At 39.5% G+C, this 22,706-nt stretch overlaps 1 protein-coding gene across 4 annotated transcripts in view; it reads left to right on the forward strand.

Moving 5' to 3' along the window:
• The window catches only part of SLC4A4 (solute carrier family 4 member 4), a 364,012-nt gene that overhangs the window by 275,606 nt on the left and 65,700 nt on the right, over nucleotides 1–22,706 (forward strand). For all 4 annotated transcript variants that reach the window (XM_015471675.3, XM_015471674.3, XM_005208064.5 and 1 more), the window contains 2 exon segments: nucleotides 5,067–5,200; nucleotides 12,744–13,015. In XM_015471675.3, coding sequence (XP_015327161.1) covers nucleotides 5,067–5,200; nucleotides 12,744–13,015 — 406 coding nt within the window.

Consider the following 22,706-nt stretch of genomic DNA (forward strand, 5'->3'; position numbering starts at 1 on the left):
ATGTAAGAAACAAGTTGCCAGTCCAGGTTTGATGCACGATACTGGATGCTTGGGGCTAGTGCACTGGGACGACCCAGAGGGATGGTATGCGGAGGGAGGAGGGAGGAGGGTTCAGGATGGGGAACGCATGTATACCTGTGGCGGATTCATTTTGATATTTGGCAAAACTAATACAATTATGTAAAGTTTAAAAATAAAATAAAATTAAAAAAAATAAAGCTTATTTATTTGTAATTAGAGGATAATTGCTTTACTGTATTGTGTTGGTTTCTGCCATATATCAACATGAATCAGCCATAGGTATACATATGTTCCCTCCCTCTTGAACCTCCCTTCCTCAAATTTCTTTTATGCTTGATCTTTCTGAGACTTCAGTTGACTCTCTTGGCCCTTCTTTAAAACAAGGAATATCTTTGGTTTAATGTTATACCCTCGTGTGAGCAAAAAAAGGTTCACCAATTGCTTTACATGTGGATTTTTACTTCATTTCTATAAAGGGAAATACACCATTTTGTTTTATTGTGGCTGATTCCATGTGTTTGATACTACAAGGAATGAAAAGAAACACCAAAATCAGTGGCTGTAACATTGCCGTCTAAGGCTTCTGTGGATTCCTGGTGGCCCTAGTGGTAAAGAATCCACTTGCCAATGTAGGAGACACAGAGACCTGAGTGTGATCCCTGGGAAGACGCCCTGGAGTAGGCCATGACAGCTCACTCCAGTATTCTTGCCCGTAAAATGCCACGGACAGAGGAACCTGGAGGGCTATAGTGCATGGGATCGCAGAATTGGACATGACTGAACAGCAACCTAACCCTGGAAAACACTGAGAATCTAGAGGCTTTTGTCCTCTTTTTGCCTGAGGAGCAATCTTCATCTTTTCCTGTCACTCCTATTGACTGTCACGCTCCATCTCCTTCCTCTGTTGAAGGAGAGAGAAGTAACTGAGACAGACTGGGAAGAAGGAGACGGGAAGCAGGAAGAAAAGAAAACCAGCATCTTATCGTCTCTCTACTTTATTCTTAGCTTTTTGTATGGTATTATCATATTCAGTCCAAGTAATTATCCTGTGAAATAGCCATTGATTTTACAGAGGAGAAAATTAGGATTTAGAGAAGTTCATAAGTAGTGGAGCTGAGATTAAACTCCGGTATCCCTGACTCCAGGACCTGCTCTTTGTGCTGAGCCACCTGGAGGAGACCTTGGAAGAGACCTCGTTCAGCCTCTTCATCTCTTATCTGAGTAGATTCATAATGTGTATGTTGTTGTTGTTGTCACCCCGTTGTGTCCAGCTCTTTGCGACCCCACAGACTATAGCATGACAGCCCTCTCTGTCCCTCACCTTCTCCTGAAGTTTACCCAAGTTCATATCCATTGCATCGGTGATGCCATCTGGCCTTCTCATCCTCTGATGGCCTCTTCTCCTTCTACCTCCCATCTTTCCCAGCATGAGGGACTGATGTATGTGTTCAGTTCAGTTCACTTCAGTCGCTCAGTCATGTCCAACTCTTTGCGAACCCATGAATCGCAGCATGCCAGGCCTCCCTGTCCATCACCAACTCTCAGAGTTCACTCAGACTCACATCCATTGAGTCGGTGATGCCATCTAGCCATCTCATCCTCTGTCGTCCCCTTCTCCTGCCCCCAATCTCTCCCAGCATCAGAGTCTTTTCCAATGAGTCAACTCTTCACATGAAGTGGCCAAAGTACTGGAGTTTCAGCTTTAGCATCATTCCTTCCAAAGAATACCCAGGACTGATCTCCTTTAGACTATACTGTTCATCAAAAGCACATCTGTCAATGACTGTGATAAACATTAGACATATTATCTAATCTGATGTTCACGTTACAAGGCACAGAGAGGTTAAGTAACTTGTTTAAGTCATTACAGAGTAAATCATATACAGTCTGGATGTCAGCTTGAGGTGATCTGACTCCAGAGTCCATTTTTATACTGTACAGTATGTGTACTATGCCTCAATGTTTTTCTCCTACCTGAAGAAACTGAAATTGACAAAGGTTAAGTGACGTTCCCAAGGTCATCAGCTCTTTGGTGGCAGAATAGAGTCCAGTCTCTGTTTTCCAAGGGCAAGTTGTTAGCTCCTTCCTCTGTTATGCGGTGGGTATCATCTGATCGGAAATGGAATAAAATAAAAACCGAATCAAAATGTAGCTGGAGTGCTTTGCTGCACCTGATTCTGTACCCCTCAGAGTTCAGCCGTGTACATTACATTCTCATGAATTGCTAGGGAGTATGTTCCTCTGTGGGGAATCAGATGTAGAAGTGGTTTTATGAGCCATAGCTATTAAAAATGCACACATCCACACATTATTTCCTTTTTATATTCATGAACACTGACAATAATAAATCAAAAAAGGGCTTTTTTGATAGTTCACTTTACAAATTGCTTTAAATTCTAGTTAAAGTTATTCATTGCATGAGATTATTTTTTAAAATTTCTATATTGTCAAGAGCAACATGTCAAAATGTGATGAAAATAGTTCTTTTCTCAGAAACACTGGAAACACCTCGGAGTTTAAGCAAGTTTCCAGTGTAATGTGTATAATAAATCATCTGTCTCTGTTTTAAAATTGTCAGCAACAAATGGAAACTGTAGCACTTAGCAAAGGATCAAGTACTGAAATAAAAATAATCTTACCTTTTTAATGATCACATGACTTTCCATAAATCAAAGCTGTTTTCGGGAAGAGATTAGTTGTTATCTTTATTGGATGAGCAGTCATGGATGTTGGCCTTTGATAAGCGGGACCTAGGGTGTGATTTGGGCGTCTTCTTAGATTCCTTTAATGTTTCCTGGGTGCCTGGAGAGCATGTGGGGAATGGTGTGTAGCATTATGGGGGAAAGAGAAATACAGATGATGCTGGAGACTTTGCTCTTGCCCCTCACAGAGGTTAATAGCTACATGAAATCAAATTTGTTGTTGTTGTTATTTAGTTACTGAGTCATGTTCAACTTTTTCACAACCCTATGGACTGTAGCCTGCCAGGCTCCTGTGTCCATGGGATTTTCCTGGCAAGAATACTGGAGTCGGTAGTCATTTCCTCCTCCAGAGGACCTTCCAGACCCAGTGATCAAACCTGCATCTCCCACGTTGGCAGGCAGATTCTTTGCTGCTGAGCCACCTGGGAAGCCCTTCAAGTCAAATAGAGTATTCTTAATCTCATACTCCTCCTTTTTTCACTGTGTTCTCTCTTACACCCAGGCTGTGTGCTTTAGTTTGATCCTGCAGTAGTGATGAGAAACAGTCACTCATCCATGCTTGAGAGAGAACGATGCAGGGACACTTCGCCTGTCACCTGTGCCCAGAGCATGGCTTGTCCTGCCATGAGGAGCCTTCCAGGACCTACTCTTTCATGTCACACACACTAAAATAAGGCACACGCACACACAAAGATAAATGACAAAGACATAAAAAGCCCGGTGTCAATGCACAAGAGGTAAAAAAAAAAAAGGGCAAGTCTGAGAAAATCCCAGCTGCGTGTATACCTTTTCCCTTTGCCAAGGATGCAGTAGTAGTTGGGCAGGAAACCATACTCCAAAGACTTGTGCCACAGTGAGCATGGATTTGTGCATATCATTTAACCCCCTGAAACTCCATATCTTCAGGGATAAGAGGTCAAGACTGATACTATTTAGTGGGCACTGGGGAACCTTTTTCTCTTTTCTCTGCATAAATGCAGCCTGGTTCTACTGGCTTTGTTTATCATTCTGCTTGCTGCTCCCCTAGGAGGAATGAGCTGGATACAATGATTATGTGTGCAAAGGCTGTAAATAACGAGATGGTACCCTTCGGCCATGCAATAGAATTTATGTAAATAGGGTCCTCTTAAAACACTCACCTGCCAAACTTCAGACCTAAACATCTTGGGCAAAAGTAGGTATACTGAGGTATTTAGAATGTGTCTGCACACTGTGTGAGGAACTAGTCTTTTTACTTGTCAACTCTTGCTTTTTTATGCCATCTCCACCCCAACCTCATTATTAGATAGTGCTGTGCTAAAGGATTTTTGTGTTTTCCCAGTTGAACCCTACCCTTAAAAGAGAAGGATGTACTATTGTTAATGTCATTCTGAAGAGAATATTACTAGCTCTAAAGCCACATAAAAAAATATTTCAAGTAATCATCGTAGTAAGAGTCTCCTGGGATGGCTTTTTAGTGGGGATAGCGCTTAAAGTTCTGTAAATCAATTTTAAAAGACCAATTTCTTTATAATAATTACATTATATGTATACATTATGTGATTATATGATATTATATATATGTGTATGTATATATGTATATTTATAATCCTTTGTTCTTATTATGCTAAGGGGCAATAATGGGTTGGTTCTAAGAGATACATCTACAGGGCGACATGGCCACAAATGTTTAGTTACTCATGTCCCCACGCATTTATTACCTCTAGAGAGAAAGTAATTTGCAGCTCTTGTGTACATTTACACTGGACAATGAATATGCAGTAGAATATTTTTTGAAATTGATGTCTTAGAGACTGCAGGATAGAGGGCAAATCATTTTCTTCTATTCTCTTTGCTCTCCTTTCCTCTTAAAAAGCTTTCCTTTATAGAAAATAGCTATTGTGCATAAAATGTAGCTAGTTATAAGTACCTGCTGTGTGCAAAGTGAAATTCAGCTAAAACAAATACTGAAAGTAACCACAGAGAGAACAACACCAGAAGTACTAAGTCACTTCTACACACTTGGTGGGATTGTATAGTGTGATTTTATGTATGGAAGCATCAATTAGTATTTTTTTAAAGAGTATTGGAGTCATCCTTTGCCTTCTGTAGTCAACCACGAGTCATTACAGTCATTATAGTACTTAGGAGCAGTTCAACCCTTGGAATAGGCAGGAATGGCTAAATCATATGTGTGTGAAATAGAAGGTGATATCCATATTGGTAAAAATCAATATTCTTTACATTTGTTTGATGTTTGTGACAGCCCTCAAAATAGCATACTCATGTGGTTTAAGTCCCCTAGTGACATCACACATAAAATAAGGCATGTTTCTATTAACACCTCTGTTTTCTTTCTATTAGGGTGTGCTGGAGAGTTTCCTGGGCACCGCTGTCTCTGGAGCCATCTTTTGCCTCTTTGCTGGTCAACCACTCACTATTTTGAGCAGCACAGGACCTGTTCTCGTTTTTGAGAGGCTTCTATTTAATTTCAGCAAGTATGTATATAGATATCAAATTATAAATTAGAGTTGTTGAGTTGTAGAACATTCACAGTCTAGATAGAGCACAGAATAGTGAACTGAAAGTTCCTCAGTCGCATCTGACTCTTTGCAACCCCATGGACCGTAGCCCACCAGGCTTCTCTGTCCATGGGATTCTACAGGCGAGAATACCGGAGTGGGTTGCCATTCCCTTCTCCAGAGGATCTTCGTGACCCAGGGATCAAACCCAGGTCTCCTGCATTGCAGGTGGATTCTTTACTGTCTGAGCCACCAAGGAAGCCTGCACAGAATAGTAGTTAAGTGGAATTTGGAAATTTTAGCATCTGGAGATTGAGAGGCCCTCAGAGATTAAGTCACCTGGCAGGTGCTAACATTTGATGCAGTGGAGGTCCCTCTGTCACATTGCTTCTCCTCCGCCCCCGTTCTTCTCTGCCTCATTGTCCTGCTTTGTGCCTCTGGAGGCTGACCCCGGTGGACCCCAGCATGCAGGCTCCTCTGCCCTCTGGCTTCCTGTTGGGTTTGGCTAAAGCAGAGCCTCAGGAGCACAGGAAGGCAGAGAGGTCAGGGCATGTCTGCTTCCCCCGCCGCGCTTGGTCACTGCTCTCCCGGGCAGTCTGGCAGTGGCTTGTTCCATCCGGTGGCTCCCCCTACCCCACCCTGGTTCTGCCCTCATCAGGCTCTGGTGACTCTTCTTTCCTTAGCCTTTCTAAGCTGTTGTGGGGGTCGGGGGACGAGGGTAGAAATGGCTTCCTGACATCTCTAGTCCCTGAGAACCTTGCCATTTTTGTTACTCATTCCTCTGTAAATAGTTCACATCTTAAAAGTTTTCCTCAGAATTCCATCTGAGGTTGCCTTCTATTTCCTGCTATGATCGTATTGACACTAGAGAAGTGAAGTGACTTGTTCAAGGTGACATAGCTTGTCTGTGGAAGAGGCCGGGTGCTCCCGTGGCCCACTGCTCCTAAATCCCATTCCTGTGTTCTTAACTAATGATGGATTTCTAGAATCAACTGGGTAACAGCTAACATTTATTGAGTGCTTGGCCGTGTTCCAAGTATTGTCCTAAGTGCATTACATGTACTCCCTCATTTATTTCTTGTAGCAGTCCTGTGGAGTAGGGACTATATCCTGTTTTATCGATGAGAAAGCAGGCACAGAGTAGGTAATAAATTGCTGAAGGTTGCATCAACCAGTTGTTGCAGGGTGGGGATTTGAATCCCTGCTTTCTGACTCCAGAGCCTAAACCTCTTGTGGAATCACTAGACATTACTAATGGGCTTGGCAATTGTGGTACCAGTATTTTCTTTTAGAAATTGATGGATTATTTTAAGATGGAGAAAATTTAATTAACCAAATTATCTAAATAGCCACATTAGCCCACAAATGGCTTCAAAATCAAATTGGGAATTCCAGCTTCTTTCTAATGAACTTGATACCTCTGAGAGAGAACTGCCTTTACTGGCAGATCTCAGTACACAGATAGATTGCAGAACTTCATATGGCTTGCTAGCATTCCTTGTTGGAATTTCCATATACTTCTACCATTATACAGTTTTAGGATTTTAATGTTAGAAATGTTATTACCCACTTAATGCCTCGTAGACTTAAGGACTCAAATAGGAGGCTTTGAAATTGTGTGGGGACTTCCCTGGTGTTCCAGTGGTTAAGACTCTGCCTGCCAACACAGGGTACACGAGTTAGATCCATAGTCTAGGAAGATCCCACATGCCTTGGAGCCACTAAGCCCATGTGCCTGGAGCCTGTGCTCCACAACTGGAGAAGGCCCTTGCACAGCAACGAAGACACAGTGCAGTCATAAATAACTAATAAATAGATAAATGAAATCTTAAAAAATCAACTTAGAGGGATAAAAATTACTAAAAGAAAAAAAAAAGAAGCCATGTATGCTGTCAAAAGTGATCACGAGAGAGGAGGGAATGAGAATTTAAAATGAGGGTTTTGAAAACTGGGTTGAGGGCAAAAATTAAAGGTCTTCCAAGCATTTAAAGCTTCAGATTTTAACTAGAGTTATGTTCTCTGTAGATCATTACCAGAAATTCCTCCGTTATAATTCTCAGGAGACCATTGGAAAAAATTCTGCTCCTGTCAGTTTATAGAAAGAGTCAAACAGTTTTTATATGTTTAAGAAAACATCATGTGAGACAAGAAAGCCTTTGTGGAAAGATTAAACAAGCACATACTATAAACAGGGACAAATGTGCAACCTTTGCAGAAAGATTTATTGTATACAATGTGATCAGAGCCTTAATCTACAGAAAATGTTTGCACCCTGGTTTGCTTTAGATAATTGTAGAATCGAGATTATTTCCTTTTGCTAAGCAAGTTCCTTTCTCATTTTCCCTTCTGTTTCATCAAAATTGGAAACTTAAACATAGTTTCAAGTGATTTATTTGAAAATAGCAGTAAAGCAACAAGAAATATTTGAGAAACTGTACTTTAAATCCATCACCGAGTAACATATGACACTATGTGGCAAACCTTATTCTTTTATTCACAATGCTATATCATTTGCTTACATATGGTAACAGCAGTGCTGATATGTCTAGATACAGAGTATTTGTGTAGACCACTGTTTCTCAAAGTGTGTTTCATCATTTGCTAGTTGCATTAGATTCTCAATGAAAAAGAAAAATCTGTGATCCCAATAAGTCTAGGGAGTGCTGTACATTATTTATTATATCCCCCTATTGATAATTCACTTTACCCTTCAGTTTACTAAGGGATCTGAGAAATCCTTCAGTAAAGAAAGTATTTTACTATCTTTTGCCCAGGTTTTCCCCATCATATTTTACCTTCTTTATTTTTTTAAGAAATAGATAAATTCTTATTTTGTGAGTTTAATGGACTCAAACAGTAACTCCAAATAATCCACAGATTTATCTCTGACTTGGAATACAGGATTTAATATTTGGCTTATCAACTGGAAAACCATGAAAAGGCATATGAATGATATACTGTCGCTTTTTAAAATTAGTAACAATGAAAGAATAGCTCACAACTTTCCAAAACACACATAGTTTTGTTTCTCCAATTCTGCAGTCTCTTTTGAACTATTTTTACACACTGTATTTCAGTAATGAGCTTCACTCATGTCTCAATAGTAAAGAACTTGCCTGCCAGTGCAGGAGGCATGGGTTTGATCCCCAGGTCAGGAAGATCCCCCGGAGAAGGAAAAGGCAACCCATTCCAGTATTCTTGCCTGGGAAATCCCATGGACAGAGGAGGCTGGTGGGCTACAGTCCATTGAGTTGGAAAAGAGCTGGACATGATTTAGCAACTAAACGACAACAACAATCCCAATAATAGAGAATTGGATTCCTTTTCCTTTTCTTCTGGGAGAAATCTGAAGGGAGTTTAAGCAGTGTGGTCTAAGTCATATAGAAACTTCGTGATTAAAGTTGGATTTTATCCTGTTTGTCATTTGGTCATTTATTAATTTATTTCTTATATTATTTGAGCAGTTTACTTGTAGGCCTTCAAATTATTATTGTCTTCTATTAAGTACCTGGATTTATTCATTCAGTTTAGGGAGTTTATATTTGTCAGTGACTGATTTCTGAAACATGCTTCAAAGGTAAGTTCTTCGTTTTTCCTGTACCCTTGGGTTTCTGCTGCTCAAAACTATCGTGTAAATCTTTAGAAACATTGAGTTTTACCAAAAAAATGTACACTGATTTTGTCCTTCTAACGCACCATAGTTTCTTCAGTTTCTACTATCATTTCCTTTCTGTAGCTTATAACTTTTATAATTTAATTGCAATTTAAACTTGGCACCAAGGGGCCTGATAATCTTATTGGACGTTAACATTGCCTTTTATTGTAGTCATCACTGTTGATCGGCTTGTTTAAAATCACTGTTGATCGGCTTGTTTAAAGTTTCTCATCTTTTATTCCTCTTTCTTTTTGCTGCTGTAAACATATCACTTTCCTAATGGAGTGATTGGTATTAGTGAATTTATCTGGGTTATTCTTACAGAGACACTCTGGGAGTATTTAAGTATTTTAGAGGAGCTGGTTTGGGTATCCTGTTTAGGTCCTAAGATTCAAGTTTATACATGCATTTTCCCCCTTTGTACTCAAACTGATAGTGTTCCTGATCATTAGCTGATGACTAGATTATTTCTTATCCTGTCCTGTAAACATCAATTCTGTAAACAAGAATTAGCATTCTTAGAACACATTAAGGATTGTTCTAACTTTAATCTTGTTAGGAAAGCAAAACTAGGTAATTGTTTAAAACTTTAAGGAAAATGTCTGAAGTAATAAAACTGTTTCTAGGCTCTGACTCATTGTGTGATAATGTAAATTATAGTGTAAACTCCTAGAATTTAGCTTTTTCTAGAGTCTACTTATCTCAGAAAGACATGCATAGGATTCAACACTGGGGTTCCAGATGTGGAGGGAACTGTAAAGAAATGCCAAAGATGTCTTTAGAAAGATTTTGGGAAATCTGTAGAAGATAACTTTCTACCCAAGTGTTACTAATCTCCTGTTTTGGCAATGTATTCCAATGTGTGTGATTTGATAAGAAGGAAATAGAGGACAGTGACTTTAAGGCCCACTCGTGTGCTACGGCTTCCCTGGTAGCTCAGATGGTAAAGAATCCGCCTGCAATGCAGGAGACCCAAAGTTAATCCCTGGGTCAGGGAGATCCCCTGGAGCAGGAAATGGCAACTCATTCTAGTATTCTTGCCTGGAGAATTCCATGGACAGAGAAGCCTGATGGGCTACAGTCCATGGGGTCGCAAAGAGTCAGACACGACTGAGCAACTAACACATACACACACACACACACCACACACTGAATATAAATTGTACAGGAAGAACCATGCTGTAATTTTTAAAAGGACCTGTCCAGTAGTACAGAGAATTGGTTTCTGGTCCAGCTCTGCCGTGAAAGCCTTGACATTGGATAAATGGCTTAGTTTCTATTGGCCTTGGTATCTTCATCCATAAAGTGAGGCACATATGACCACTTGGTGATTAATCAGGATTCTCCAGAGAAACAGAACCAATACGATGTGTATATTCATCTATAAGAGATTTATCATAACTAATTGGCTCACACAGTTCTAGAGGCTGGCAAGTGCAAAACCTGCAAGGTGGCCTAGCAACCTGAAGACCCAGGAGAACGTAGGTTCCAGATCCAAGGCCTTCTGCTGGAGAACTAGGTAGTGCCTATGTTATCGATCAAGTCCAAAGGCAGGCTGTCTGCTGGACAGTCCTCTCTTGCTTGAGGGAAGCTGGCCTTTTTGTTCTTTTCAGTTGAAGAACTGACTGGATGCAGCACACTCTCATTATGGAAGGCAGCCTGCTTTACTCAGGTTTATCGATTTAAATGTTAACCTTACCCAAACCACCCTTAAACACCCAGAATAATGTATGACCCAATACCTGAGTACCTCATGGCCTAGTCCAGTTGACATATGAAATCAAGCAACTTTTAATTCTAATATTCAGTAGAAGTTTTGGTTGGTCATCACTTGGGTACCAGTGATAGCTCATAAACCAGTTCAGTAACTTTCTGACATTACAACTTTCAAGTTGTAGCCTGCAGGAATAGCTTTATTGGAACCCTTTTACGCACCAGACATTGTGTTAGGAAGAGAATTTGAATTTTTATTCTAAGAGCAGTGCAAAGCCACCAAAAGACTTTAAACTAGGACATTTGATTTACATTTGAAAAGGTTATTTTGGCTGTGATGTGGAAAACAGCTTTGAGCAGGGCAAGCATCGATATTAGTAAGGAGGTTCTTACAAGAATCAGGGAAAGGCTTCTTGGTGGCCTAGACTAGGCTGTTGGGAATGGACATGTTGACAAGATGTCTTTGGGAAAGCATTAAAATATGTGGCTGTCAGTTATCAGAAACTCACTGTATAAAGGGAAAGCCATAGAGCTTTAAGCATGCATGATCCTTGATTTATTTTTTCTCATACAAGAAATGTGATTACCAATATGTTTTTTCATTGCAAATGATGATAAAAACAACTATTTTAATGCACTGTCCACATAATTGTAAAATAATGAGTGTGAAATGGTAAAATACCAACATTTGACCCATGTTTTCCAAAATATGAATCTTGAACTAATTCACTTGTAAGAAGTGTAAAGGGTATTGAAAAATGGCCTACTTAAATGGAGGCATCGTATTCTTTTTTTAAATATTGAATCACTTGTTTATTTTTACTTTTTAATTGGAAGACAGTTGCTTTACAGTGTTGTGTTGTTTTCTGCTGTACAACAGTGGGAATCAGTCATAATTATTTATATATTATATATATATATATATGTCCTCTCCCTCTTGAGCTCCCTCCCTGCTCCCATCCCACTCCTCTAGGTCATCACAGAGCACCAGGCTGGGTTCCTTGTGTATATAGCAGCTTCCAATTAGTTATCTATTTTATACCTGATAGTATATATATGTCAATATTACTTTCTCAATTTGTCCTACCCTCTTCTTCCCCAGCTGTGTCCATAAATCCATTCTCTACTTCTGCTTCTCTATTCCTTCCCTGCAAATTGGTTCATTGGTACTATTTTTCTAGATTCCCAATATATCCATTAATATGTGATATTTTTTTTCTCTTTCTGATTTACTTTACTCTGTATAAGAGGCTCTAGGTTCGTCCACCTCAGTACAGCTGACTCAAATTCATTTGATCCCATCTCCCTGTATTGGTGACACTCAGTTCACAAGGGGCATTGCATGGAGTTCATGCCACATGTCTCCTTGAGCACTGTTTTTCGTCTTCCTGACCTGACCCTCCCTGGTCTATCTCAAAAGTTCTTGCTTTTCCTTAAATACTTTTAGTTTTTTCTGCAAGATTATCTATCCCCACCACCTCGCCGAGCCCAAATTAGTCCCACTTCTGTGACACTCTGTGGGAACTTTAGGTATCACTTAGTATTTTGCGGTGTGATTGTTTATCAGTTTGTCTTTCTCAGTAGACTTTGATGACTTGAGGAAGACAGAATACTTTCTTAGTGTCTTCCTTAACCAGAAGGCTCCCAAAACATTTATTGAACATATGCTAGGTACCAGTGTTACGCTTTCAAACTGTTTATTTTTTCTACATAGAGATCATCATTTTGAATGAGAAGATTGAGTGAGGGGATAGAGAAAGATATTTCATGCAGGCATAAATGACAAGAAAGTGGGGGTCACAGTATTCATATCAGACAAAATAGACTTTAAAACAAAGACCATAAAGAGTGATAAAGGACACTCTATGATAAAAGAATCAATACAAGAAGAAAATTAATGAGTCAATTACATTCAAATGGTACGATTCCTTCATTGTGCTTTTCTCAAACACCTGAAATTATTTCTTAGCCTAGTGCCATTAAGCCAAATCCTAAAGGTAATACTTCCTGGATAAAATTAAGAATGATCTTTCTATCTAGTAGCTATAAGTGATCTTATATTTTTAACAATCACTCTGCAGTTTGGTAGTTTTGTGTTGCAGTTTGTGTTCCATGGAGGAGGAGTCTAAATACCTTTTTTCTTCTTTCCAGGGACCATAATTTTGACTATTTGGAGTTTCGCCTTTGGATCGGCCTCTGGTCGGCCTTTCTGTGTCTCATTTTAGTAGCCACCGATGCCAGCTTTCTGGTTCAGTACTTCACTCGCTTCACTGAAGAGGGCTTTTCTTCTCTGATTAGCTTCATTTTTATCTACGATGCTTTCAAGAAGATGATCAAGCTAGCTGATTACTACCCCATCAACTCCAACTTCAAAGTGGGCTACAATACTCAATTTTCCTGTGTGTGTATGCCGCCCGACCCAGGTCAGAACATTATGCTTAGTGTTTATGCTTACCTTTTATTTGGAAGAAGCCGGAGGCTCCATGCATGCAAACTTTCAACCTGGTATTATGATCCTCAAAAATGGGTTTTATTTTATTTCCTCTGAGAAACCATGCAGCTGAATTTATAGTCTCTTTGCCTGAGGTGTCTTAGCCATGTGATTCAACCAGGAGGTGTAACCAGGAGCTCTGGAATGTGAACGTACATTCACATTAGCTCAATACTTTGAAACTAACTCAAGTGACAGAATTTGCAAGGAAATTTTGTGTACCTTATTCTTGATTGTCTCTGATAGGTGAGAAATAGTTTTGTGTATATTATTCTGGATCTTCTTTGTATCTCTATGACAGATATAAGGACCAGACTAACCTAGTCCTCTGAACTTCTGTTCCTTATTTTACTAGGAATCTCCTCTTAAGTAAATTCTAAGTAGATTATTTTAAACTTACAGAATAAACAAATATGAATTCACTTTATATAATTTGAAGCAAGAAATTAAAAAAAAAATTCAGACTAGAATCACCTAGTGATAAAATAGAGCTTTATAGTTAGTTCATCTGTGTTGCTGCTGCTGCTGCTGCTAAGTCACTTCAGTCGTGTCTGACTCTGTGCGACCCAATGGACAGCAGCCCACCAGGCTCCCCCGTCCCTGGGATTCTCCAGGCAAGAACACTGGAGTGGGTTGCCGTTTCCTTCTCCAATACATGAAAGTGAAAAGTGAAAGTGAAGTCGCTCAGTCATGTCGTGGCAACCCACTCCAGTATTCTGGCCTAGAGAATCCCCATGGACAGAGGAGCCTGGTGGGCTACAGTCTATGGGGTTGCAGAGTGGAAAACGACTGAGTGACTAAGCACAGCACAGTAGAATGAGGAGTAAGCATTTGTGTCAGAAAATTAATGCTAATAGTCCTAGTGGTCCCTGGTTGTAACATTAGCTACATTCGCTTAAAATAAAAATTAGTGCATGATCCATGCTTTTTTGACTAAGATCCCTTAGCACCAGAAACACAGCAGTGTTTTGAGGGTTTTGTACACCTGGGCTTAAGTAGGGCAAGTCAGAGTCGAAGTGTTAGTTGCTCAGTTGTGACTCTTTGCGACCCTATGGACTGTATAGCCCACCAGGCTCCTCTGTCCATGGAATTCTCCAGGCCAGAGTACTGGAGGGGGTTGCTATTCCCTTCTCCAGGGGATCTTCCCAACCCATGGATCAAACCCAGGTCTCCTGCATTGCAGGCAGATTCTTAACCACTCAGCCATCAGGGAAGCCCATTAAAAGTTGGACACATTCATGTAATAGCCACTTTTATCTATAGATTCTAAGGAAAAACCACTTACTAGTCACAATAAAACAAACATGGTTATATTATAGACTAGAATGAATAATGCTTATGAATTTTTAAAAACTCAACAAGATCCTATAAAGAGTTTCAGTGCCTGTGCAGGCTGTGTCCTGTGACTCTCAGATATTTTGGTGATGTATCTGCATTGTTCTCTACCATTTTGGTGGAGAAGTCTTATAAGACCTATATGCATCTTGAGACATGAAAAAGAGCAGCATCTCTCTACAAATGGGTTGATCAGTGACCCTGGTGAAGAGATGGGGCCTTGTTGGGCTTTGCACTTATGGTTTCTTTTTCTCTTTTAAGAAAAGTCAATTCACATTAAAATAAACCCTATGCTTAAAAGCAAGGAGAAACAAGTAAAACGTGGAAATTTAAAGATTGAGGCAAGATGAATGCTATAGATATAAAGGCCTATTACCGTTAAGATGTACACTGTTTAGAAGTACTTCAGAACTTAAAAAGTGCTTGGAAAGAGTAAACAGTACATGATAGATATGATTAGAATCAATTAAGTATGCTCCCCAGAGAAACCCAGAAGGCATGTATTACCGTTACACAAGTCTTAGAGCTCTTCCTAGGAGAGGAGGTGATAAGACCTCTTTTAATCATACAGCCTAGACTTTGAGGTGAAGTCTAAACTGCTGCTGCTGCTAAGTTGCTTCAGTCATGTCCGACTCTATGTGACCCCATTGACTGGAGCCCACCAGGCTCCCCCATCCCTGGGATTCTCCAGGCAAGAACACCAGAGTGGGTTGCCATTGCCTTCTCCAATGCATGAAAGTGAAAAGGGAAAGTGAAGTCGCTCAGTCATGTCCAACTCTTTGCGACCCCATGGACTGCAGCCCACCAGGCTCCTTGGTCTGTGGGATTTTCCAGGCAAGAGTACTGGAGTGGGGTGCCATTGCCTTCTTCAGAAGTCTAAACTACGCATGTGAAAAATACTGAATTATAGACATATTTAATAGTGGGATTTTGGACTTTCCTTTTTACTTATTTATTTCTATGCATTTATATGTCTCTTTACTTGTGGAAAAGTCTATATACTGGCTTTTTTAGGCATTCTGAGTAATTCTATGTTAAGAATTTCTGGAGGAAAAAAATACTACCAGCTGTTTTGAGGTTTGAAGTGTTCATAAAGCCAGATGAGGGCTTTGTCAGCACACCTGCCACAAAGATATCCGTGGTGTCAGCCCCACACTGACCTGAGGCTAATGGAAAAACTTGCATGTATTGTTTTAATTGGATGCTGGTGGAGTAGGTCATTTGGAACCAGGAAGACATACCTGAATGCATTTTCACTGCAAAAAATACAACAAAGATTTTACATGTAATTTTCCTTTCAGGAAGGATCTCTGTTTTCTTGAGACACTGCTATTGAGGCTTGAACCGATTTTATCCATGTATAGCAAGTGCTGGCTGAAGTGATAATTCTTCCTTTGACGTGCTTCCCCTCGGTTGTGTAACAAGCCTGTCTTAAATAGCTAGTTTTTGTCTTGGAAGGATTCTGACCATTCCCGCTACCTCTATGGGGTACCAGTAATGCAGGGTAGCAGGATTTTGAAGTCAGAAAATCTTGTGTTCAAGTCCTGCTTGGCTAAGGCCCCATATATGACTTTGGACAAGTTCCTTTCTCTAAAGTAACTTTGCCTCACCTTCCTCATGTGTAAAATGGGGTTAATAATACCCCCTACCTTATAGAATTGTTTTGAAGGAAAAAAAAATGAGGCATTACAAAATACTTAGGACAGTTTCTAAGAAGTAATTAAATGTTAGCCATTTAATAACCATTATAATTTTGTTGTTATAAAAATTTAGGGTTTGTAAGTATGAATGATAGGACAAACAAGCCAGTCTTCATCATCTTCCTTCTAAGCAAATGTTGTGGCACAGTTGGCTCATTCTGCAACAAGACTGTTGCTTGCACCCCTTAGTTTTAGACTCATTCAGATACGTGGCACTCATGGAAGATACGTACATAAATGTGAGGGAGTATGGGCTTCCTCGGCTCAAACAGTCAAGAATCTGCCTGCTAATGCAGGAGACCAGGGTTCAATCCCTGGGTCAGGATGATCCCCTGGAGAAGGGCATGGCAATGCACTCTAGTATTCTTTCCTGGAGAATCCCATGGACAGAGGAGTATGGCGGGCTACAGTTCATGGGATTGCAAGGATTTGGACACAACTGAGTAACACACACACACACACGGAGATGAGATCTGTTTCTGATGTGGACAAAGGCACATGCATTTCCAGGACAATCTCATGTTTTATAAAACTTTTAAGTTTAATGATTGTGTATTTCTCTCACAACCTTAATACTTTTTGATAGAAGACTACATAGACCCACAATACATTTAGTACTTCGACAACAAACTGAAAACCAATAGTGAGAGAATAATACAGTTGCACGTACAGCTAGAGTAAGTGTTCTAAAAACAACAAAAGACTGGCCTTTCATCGCAACATGCACTCCTGGTAAAATAATTCAATCAATGAGTCAATAATATTTAAACTGGCGGATGACTTGTTTTTCAACATTGGTACAGTCTGTAACAATGAACCAGCAACTGCGCAGATGGAGTCGTGATCCTGCAAACTGAGAAATGATTTTACAGGAAAGGAGATCGGGGTCATTTAATCACTAAGAAAACTATTTTCATGGCCACAATAACATTGTGGATTTTTTTTTTCTGGTGCTTTGTGAAGACAGCTCTTTCTCCTCCCTACCTGATCTTTCTTGTTCTCACTTGCTTCCATAAAACTTTATCACTTCCTGAGTTTCCATTTCTTAAGGCACCTTTTCCTCCCTTCTTCCTGCACCCCTCTGCTGCTCAGTAAACCCAAGTCATATACTCAGCTTCTCACATATTGAAAGACTAGGGAACCTCAGTCTTCAGTTGCTAAAAGGGAAGTTATCCATGGGACATATCAGGGTTTTAGCACATCGTTTTTGTGCTTACATTCACTTTTCTTAGAAATATGATAGTTATTAATTAATGTAGAGGTAATAGGTGTTCTATTTCCCACTATGCCTTGATGGTTATATCGCAGAGGTGTATAAGGAAGAAGATGGTTCAGAAAACCAAAAGTGGGATGAATTGGGTGATTAGGATTGACACATATGCATGATTGATACTATGTATAAAATAGATAACTAATGAGGACCTATAAGTTAGTTCCCTAACCTGTAGCTCAGGGAACTCTGCTTGGTGCTCTGTGGTGACCTAAATGGGAAGGAAATCCAAAACAGAGGGGCTATAGTGTATGTATAGTTGTTTCAGTGTGCTGTACAATAGAAACCAGCAGCACGCTGTAAAGCAGCTATGCTACTGCTGCCAAGTTGCTTCAGGCACGTCTGACTCTTTGGAACCCCATGGACTGTAGCCCGCCAGACTCCACTCTCCATGGGATTCTTCAGGCAAGAAACCTGGAGTGGGCGACCGCCGTACCCTCCTCCAGGGGATCTTCTTGACCCAGGGATCAAACCCACATCTCATGTCTCCTAAACCAGCAAGTGGGTTCTTAGCCACTAGCGCCACTTGGGAAGTGCAAAGCAGCTATTACTTCAATAAATTTTTTTTTTAAAGCCAAAGTGAAAACTGAAACATACCCAGTTGAAAGACAGCTCATGGTATTTTATTTGTCACCAAAATCCCAATTTAGAAAATTGTTAGTGTGATAAAGTGTAAACCAGAAGTGTGTTGGAGTAAAGAAAACTGAGTTTGAATTTTAGCTCTAGTTAGCAGTGTGATCTTGGACCAAGCTAATTTCCTAATCTGTTTGATAACCTGTGAGCTGGGTTAGTAATTGTACCTACTCTTAGAGACTATAAGGAGTAAATGAAATAGTATATGTAAAATTGTTTGGCTCATAATAGACACTGAGTAAAATTTTGTTCTTTTTCTCATTCCCATTATCCCACAAAAGATGCCCCAGCAGTTAAATCTTTTCGTTGTATTCTTTTAAAGGGATGCAAGCATTTAACTTCCCCTGAAATTTCCTAGAAAAAGACTCTGACTAGGCTTCCACTGGAAGCTTACCAACCAACAAACAAAAACCAAGGAACTGTTGTAGATAAATATGAAACATTGCAGCAAAATTGTTAGAAAAAATGTCAAGAAGTTCATTGCATCATAGTTAGATCATTTACTATTATCCCCCTGAATCTCAAGACTACAGAAGTGTTGTACACTATACATAGTCATGTAGGAAAAGGCTTTCAAGCCCCAGAGATGAGATGTTTAGTTCCTTTAAGAAGCAGCTATCTATTCAAAAATATAAATGCTAGAATTCTTTAAATAGGGACCAGGAAGTAGACTTGACTCCCTTTTTTCCCCACTCCTTTTCTTCTTTCTTCTGCCTTTTTTTCCCTTCCCCTTCTGCCATCAACAAAAATTCACTAAGTCTCTAGTTCATTGCTTAAGAATTGTGCTATTTGCAATGAAGTAGAACACATGCCCCCTCACGTGCGCATTGCTTTTTATAAAATTTACTTTTAAGATAGTGTTAATTATCTTTAGAATGAATAAGGTCAGACATACATTTGACCTAGACCTTAGAAATACATTTCTACTGTATTACCTGTGTTCATTTACCTAATGTGTCAAGGGTGGCACTGACTATACACCTAAGGGTATGGTTAATGTTTTGGAAAGGGTCAAAATAAATTTTCTGAGCAGGTGTTGGTTTTGTATCTGGAGAGAAAAAAAGGCTTGTTAAATATGACAAGCAAATTAGATAGGCAAGAAAAATAGCCTCAAGGGGACAGACACGATACTTTACTCTTAACAGAAGGGATATATTTTATTGATTCACTGTTGACTGTTCTAGGGAAAACAGGCTTAATAATGGATGAATGATGAAGAGGAATAAAACCTCTCGCAGGCACCCAGTGCATTACTGTCTAGTATTTCTAAGTAAAATGTGGTCTTTTCTCTGGCATGAAACTGTCAGACCAAGTGATGGTAGTAAGCATGGCTTCCATTGCTACACTTTGGTTTTATTTACAGCTTGAGGAGGTTTCCAAATGCTCTAAAACAGTTCTTTCTACAGTGGAATTTTTTTTACTATTTTTTGTGTGTATAATTTTTCTATTATCTTAGCAAATGCTATGCACCTATGTGTCATAACCGTTAAAAAAGAACTGCCGGCTCATTGTCTCCTGTGATCCCATATTACAGTCAGTGAGGGAAATGCAGGAGACACAGGAGATGCGGGTTTGATCCCTGATTCAGGAAGATCCCCTGGGGGAGGAAATGGCAGCCCACTCCAGTATTCCTGCCTGGAGAATCTTGTGGACAGAGGAGCCTGGAGGGATATAGTCCTTGGGGTGGCAAAGAGTCTGACGCAGCTGAGCACGTGCACATGTGTGTAATTGCTTCACAGTTAGCCCATTAAAAGAAAATGAGGACATAAAAGGTAATCCTAATTCATCTTCCATGACCTGCATCATGTTCTATGCAGTTTGACTTTTATTATATGTTATTTCCTCTTTAGATAAAGTAGATTTAAATTGTAGTCTGAGGGTTGAAGAGGAAGGGCAGAGCCTTCTGGTATAGTCTTGCTTAGGTTTGCGTTTGCCATGCTACTTTACCAGCACAGCTGACATTTTGTTTTTCAAGGTAACATGGTCTTTTGAGATAACCATGGACATTTGAAAGACCCATCATTTTAATTTCCTTTAACTGACCTAACTTATATTTCAGTAGCATCTGTATAATACTTGCAAGAATCAGAAAAGGAGAAGCAATGAATTTGGATAATCACCAGACCTGGATAATTCTCTGGCTTTGGGTTTGTGTAAAATCCAGACTAGGAAAATGTATCCCAGAATAATGTCTTATGTATATTGCAGATGTAAAGATGGGTGGGGATGGGAGAGAAGTTTTTGTGAAAGTAGTGGCTAAATATATCCAGCTTAATACCAGATAGTAGCTTAGCTCCAGGGCAACATCATAAGTGAGTATGTGAATAGTGTTCATGGAATAAAGAGCGTCATAACTTAAACTTGTCCATTGACCTTGAAAATCTCAAGCATGAGGCTCGGTTAACACAGGAAAACAAAGGGTAATAACAAGAAATAGTGAATAAAAATTTTCTGTTAATTTTAAGACTTCAGGCTGGGATAATGACACAAAATTTCCCAAAAGTTACTCCTCCCAAAGTTTTCCTCTTTCACTTTGTCATCCTTTAAAATCTGTATTTGCCCTTTTATTGATCTGGACACTTAAGCCATAAATATGTGAGTTATCAAGAGGCACTCATGTGCTCAAGTTTTTAAGAACCCTTAAATAAATCTGACATGACCATGCAGGCAAGAAATTTATTCAATTTTATTCTGTACTTATTTTCCAGTTACTCTGTTGCCTTAAGATGTTGCTTAAATAGAATGGAATATAGCATTAAAGTTTCATTATCATGGAGAATATTGTTAAATTTTTTCTTATTCAGAGCAAGTTAATCGGTTCCCCCCTAAGAAGCTAGGTTGAAGATACAAATTCAGGTTTGACTAACATTTACTAAGTGCCTTTCAAATGCAACACATTTTATTGATATATAGTTGATTTATAGTGTGGTAATTTCTACTGTACAGCAAAGTGATTCAGTTATATATATGTGTGTATACACACACACACACATTCTTTTGCATATTCCATTTTGGTTTATCACAGAATACTGAATACAGTTCCCTCTGCTTTGCAGGAGGAGCTTGTTGCTTATCTATTCTCTATGTAATAGTTTATATCTACTATCCCCAAACTCACAGTCCTTCCCTCCTTCACTCTCCCTCCCACTTGGTAACCACAAGTGTGTTCTCTAATTCTGTGTTTGTTTCTGTTTTATAAGTAATTTCATTTGTGTCATATTTTAGACTCCACATATAAGTGGTATCATATGGTATTTGCTTTCTTTTTCCTGATTTCCTTCACTTAGGGTGATAATCTCTAGGTTCATTCATATTGCAGCAAATGGTATTATTTTATTCTTTTTATGGCTGAGTAGTATTCCATTGTACCACATCTACTTTATTCATCTATCAGTGGACATTTAGGTTTTTCCATGTCTTGTAGATAATGCTGCAGTCAACATTGGGGTACATGTATCTTTTTCAATTATAGTTTTGTTTGGATATGTTAGCGCAGCTTCCCTGGTAGCTTAGTTGGTAAAGGATCCCTTTAAATGAGGGAGACCTGGGTTCAATCAATCCCTGGGTTGGGAAGATCCCCTGGAGAAGGGAAAGGCTACCCATTCCAGTATTCTGGCCTGGAGAATTCCATGGACTGTAAAGACTATGGTGTTGCAAGGAGTCGGACACGACTGAGCAACTTTCATTGGATATGGACGCAGGAATGGGACTACAGTCATATGCCAACTCTATTTTTAGTTATTTGAGGAACCTCCAAATTGTTTTCCATAGTGTCTGTGCCAATTTACATTCCCACCAACAATGTAGGAAGGTTTTCCTCTCCAGCCTTTATTATTTGTAGACTTTTGAGTGACTTCCCAGGTAGCACTAATGGTAAAGAATCCTCCTGCCAATGCAGAAGATGCCAGAGAGGCAGGTTTGATCCCTGGGTTGGGAAGATCCCCTGGAGTAGGAAATGGCAACCCACTCCAGTATTTTTTAATAACAGCCATTCTGACCAGTATGAGGTGGTACCTCATTGTAGTTTTGATTTGCCTTTCTCTAATAATTAGCTATGTCGAGCGTCTTTTCATGTACCTGCTGGTCATCCGTGTGACAGACACATTTTTAAATGTCTATTACTGTCTGTGTTCCTTTCTCCATTCCAGAGGATCAGTTAGCATTTGATACACAGAAAAGAGGATCAAGATGTGAAAGTCCAAGGAACGTAAAATGACCAACCTGTGTAAATTACCTGAAACCAAGTATGGGACACAGACTGTCCCAGTGATAACTGGCTCTTTCTAAATTAGCCAGGTTCCTAGGGCAAAGTGTTCTTGCTTCATAAGCCGTGGTGCTGAGCAAATAGTGAAGACACAGAATACAGTGTTTTGGCTTTTCCATTTCACCTTTCCAGAATCCTAATTAAGGATATTACGGATACTGTATGCACAGATCATTCTGCAGTTGGTTGCCAAAATATTTGCATTTTATGTGTCTGGATCCAAGTGGTGATCAAGGGCTCTTGTAGACCAAGTTCCCAACTGGAATTGATCATTTTCTCGCCTGTGAGCTTATAGAAATTTACTTTTAATCTTATTTATGGGCTCAACCATATTTTGCCAATATGTATTTATAGAAGTGCTTGCTTATATATTTATTTTGAAGTCTTTCTTTTGAAGCAACTACTTATTGTAATAAGTAGG

This window comes from Bos taurus, chromosome 6 (genome assembly GCF_002263795.3).
Source record: "Bos taurus isolate L1 Dominette 01449 registration number 42190680 breed Hereford chromosome 6, ARS-UCD2.0, whole genome shotgun sequence".
NCBI lineage: Eukaryota > Metazoa > Chordata > Mammalia > Artiodactyla > Bovidae > Bos > Bos taurus.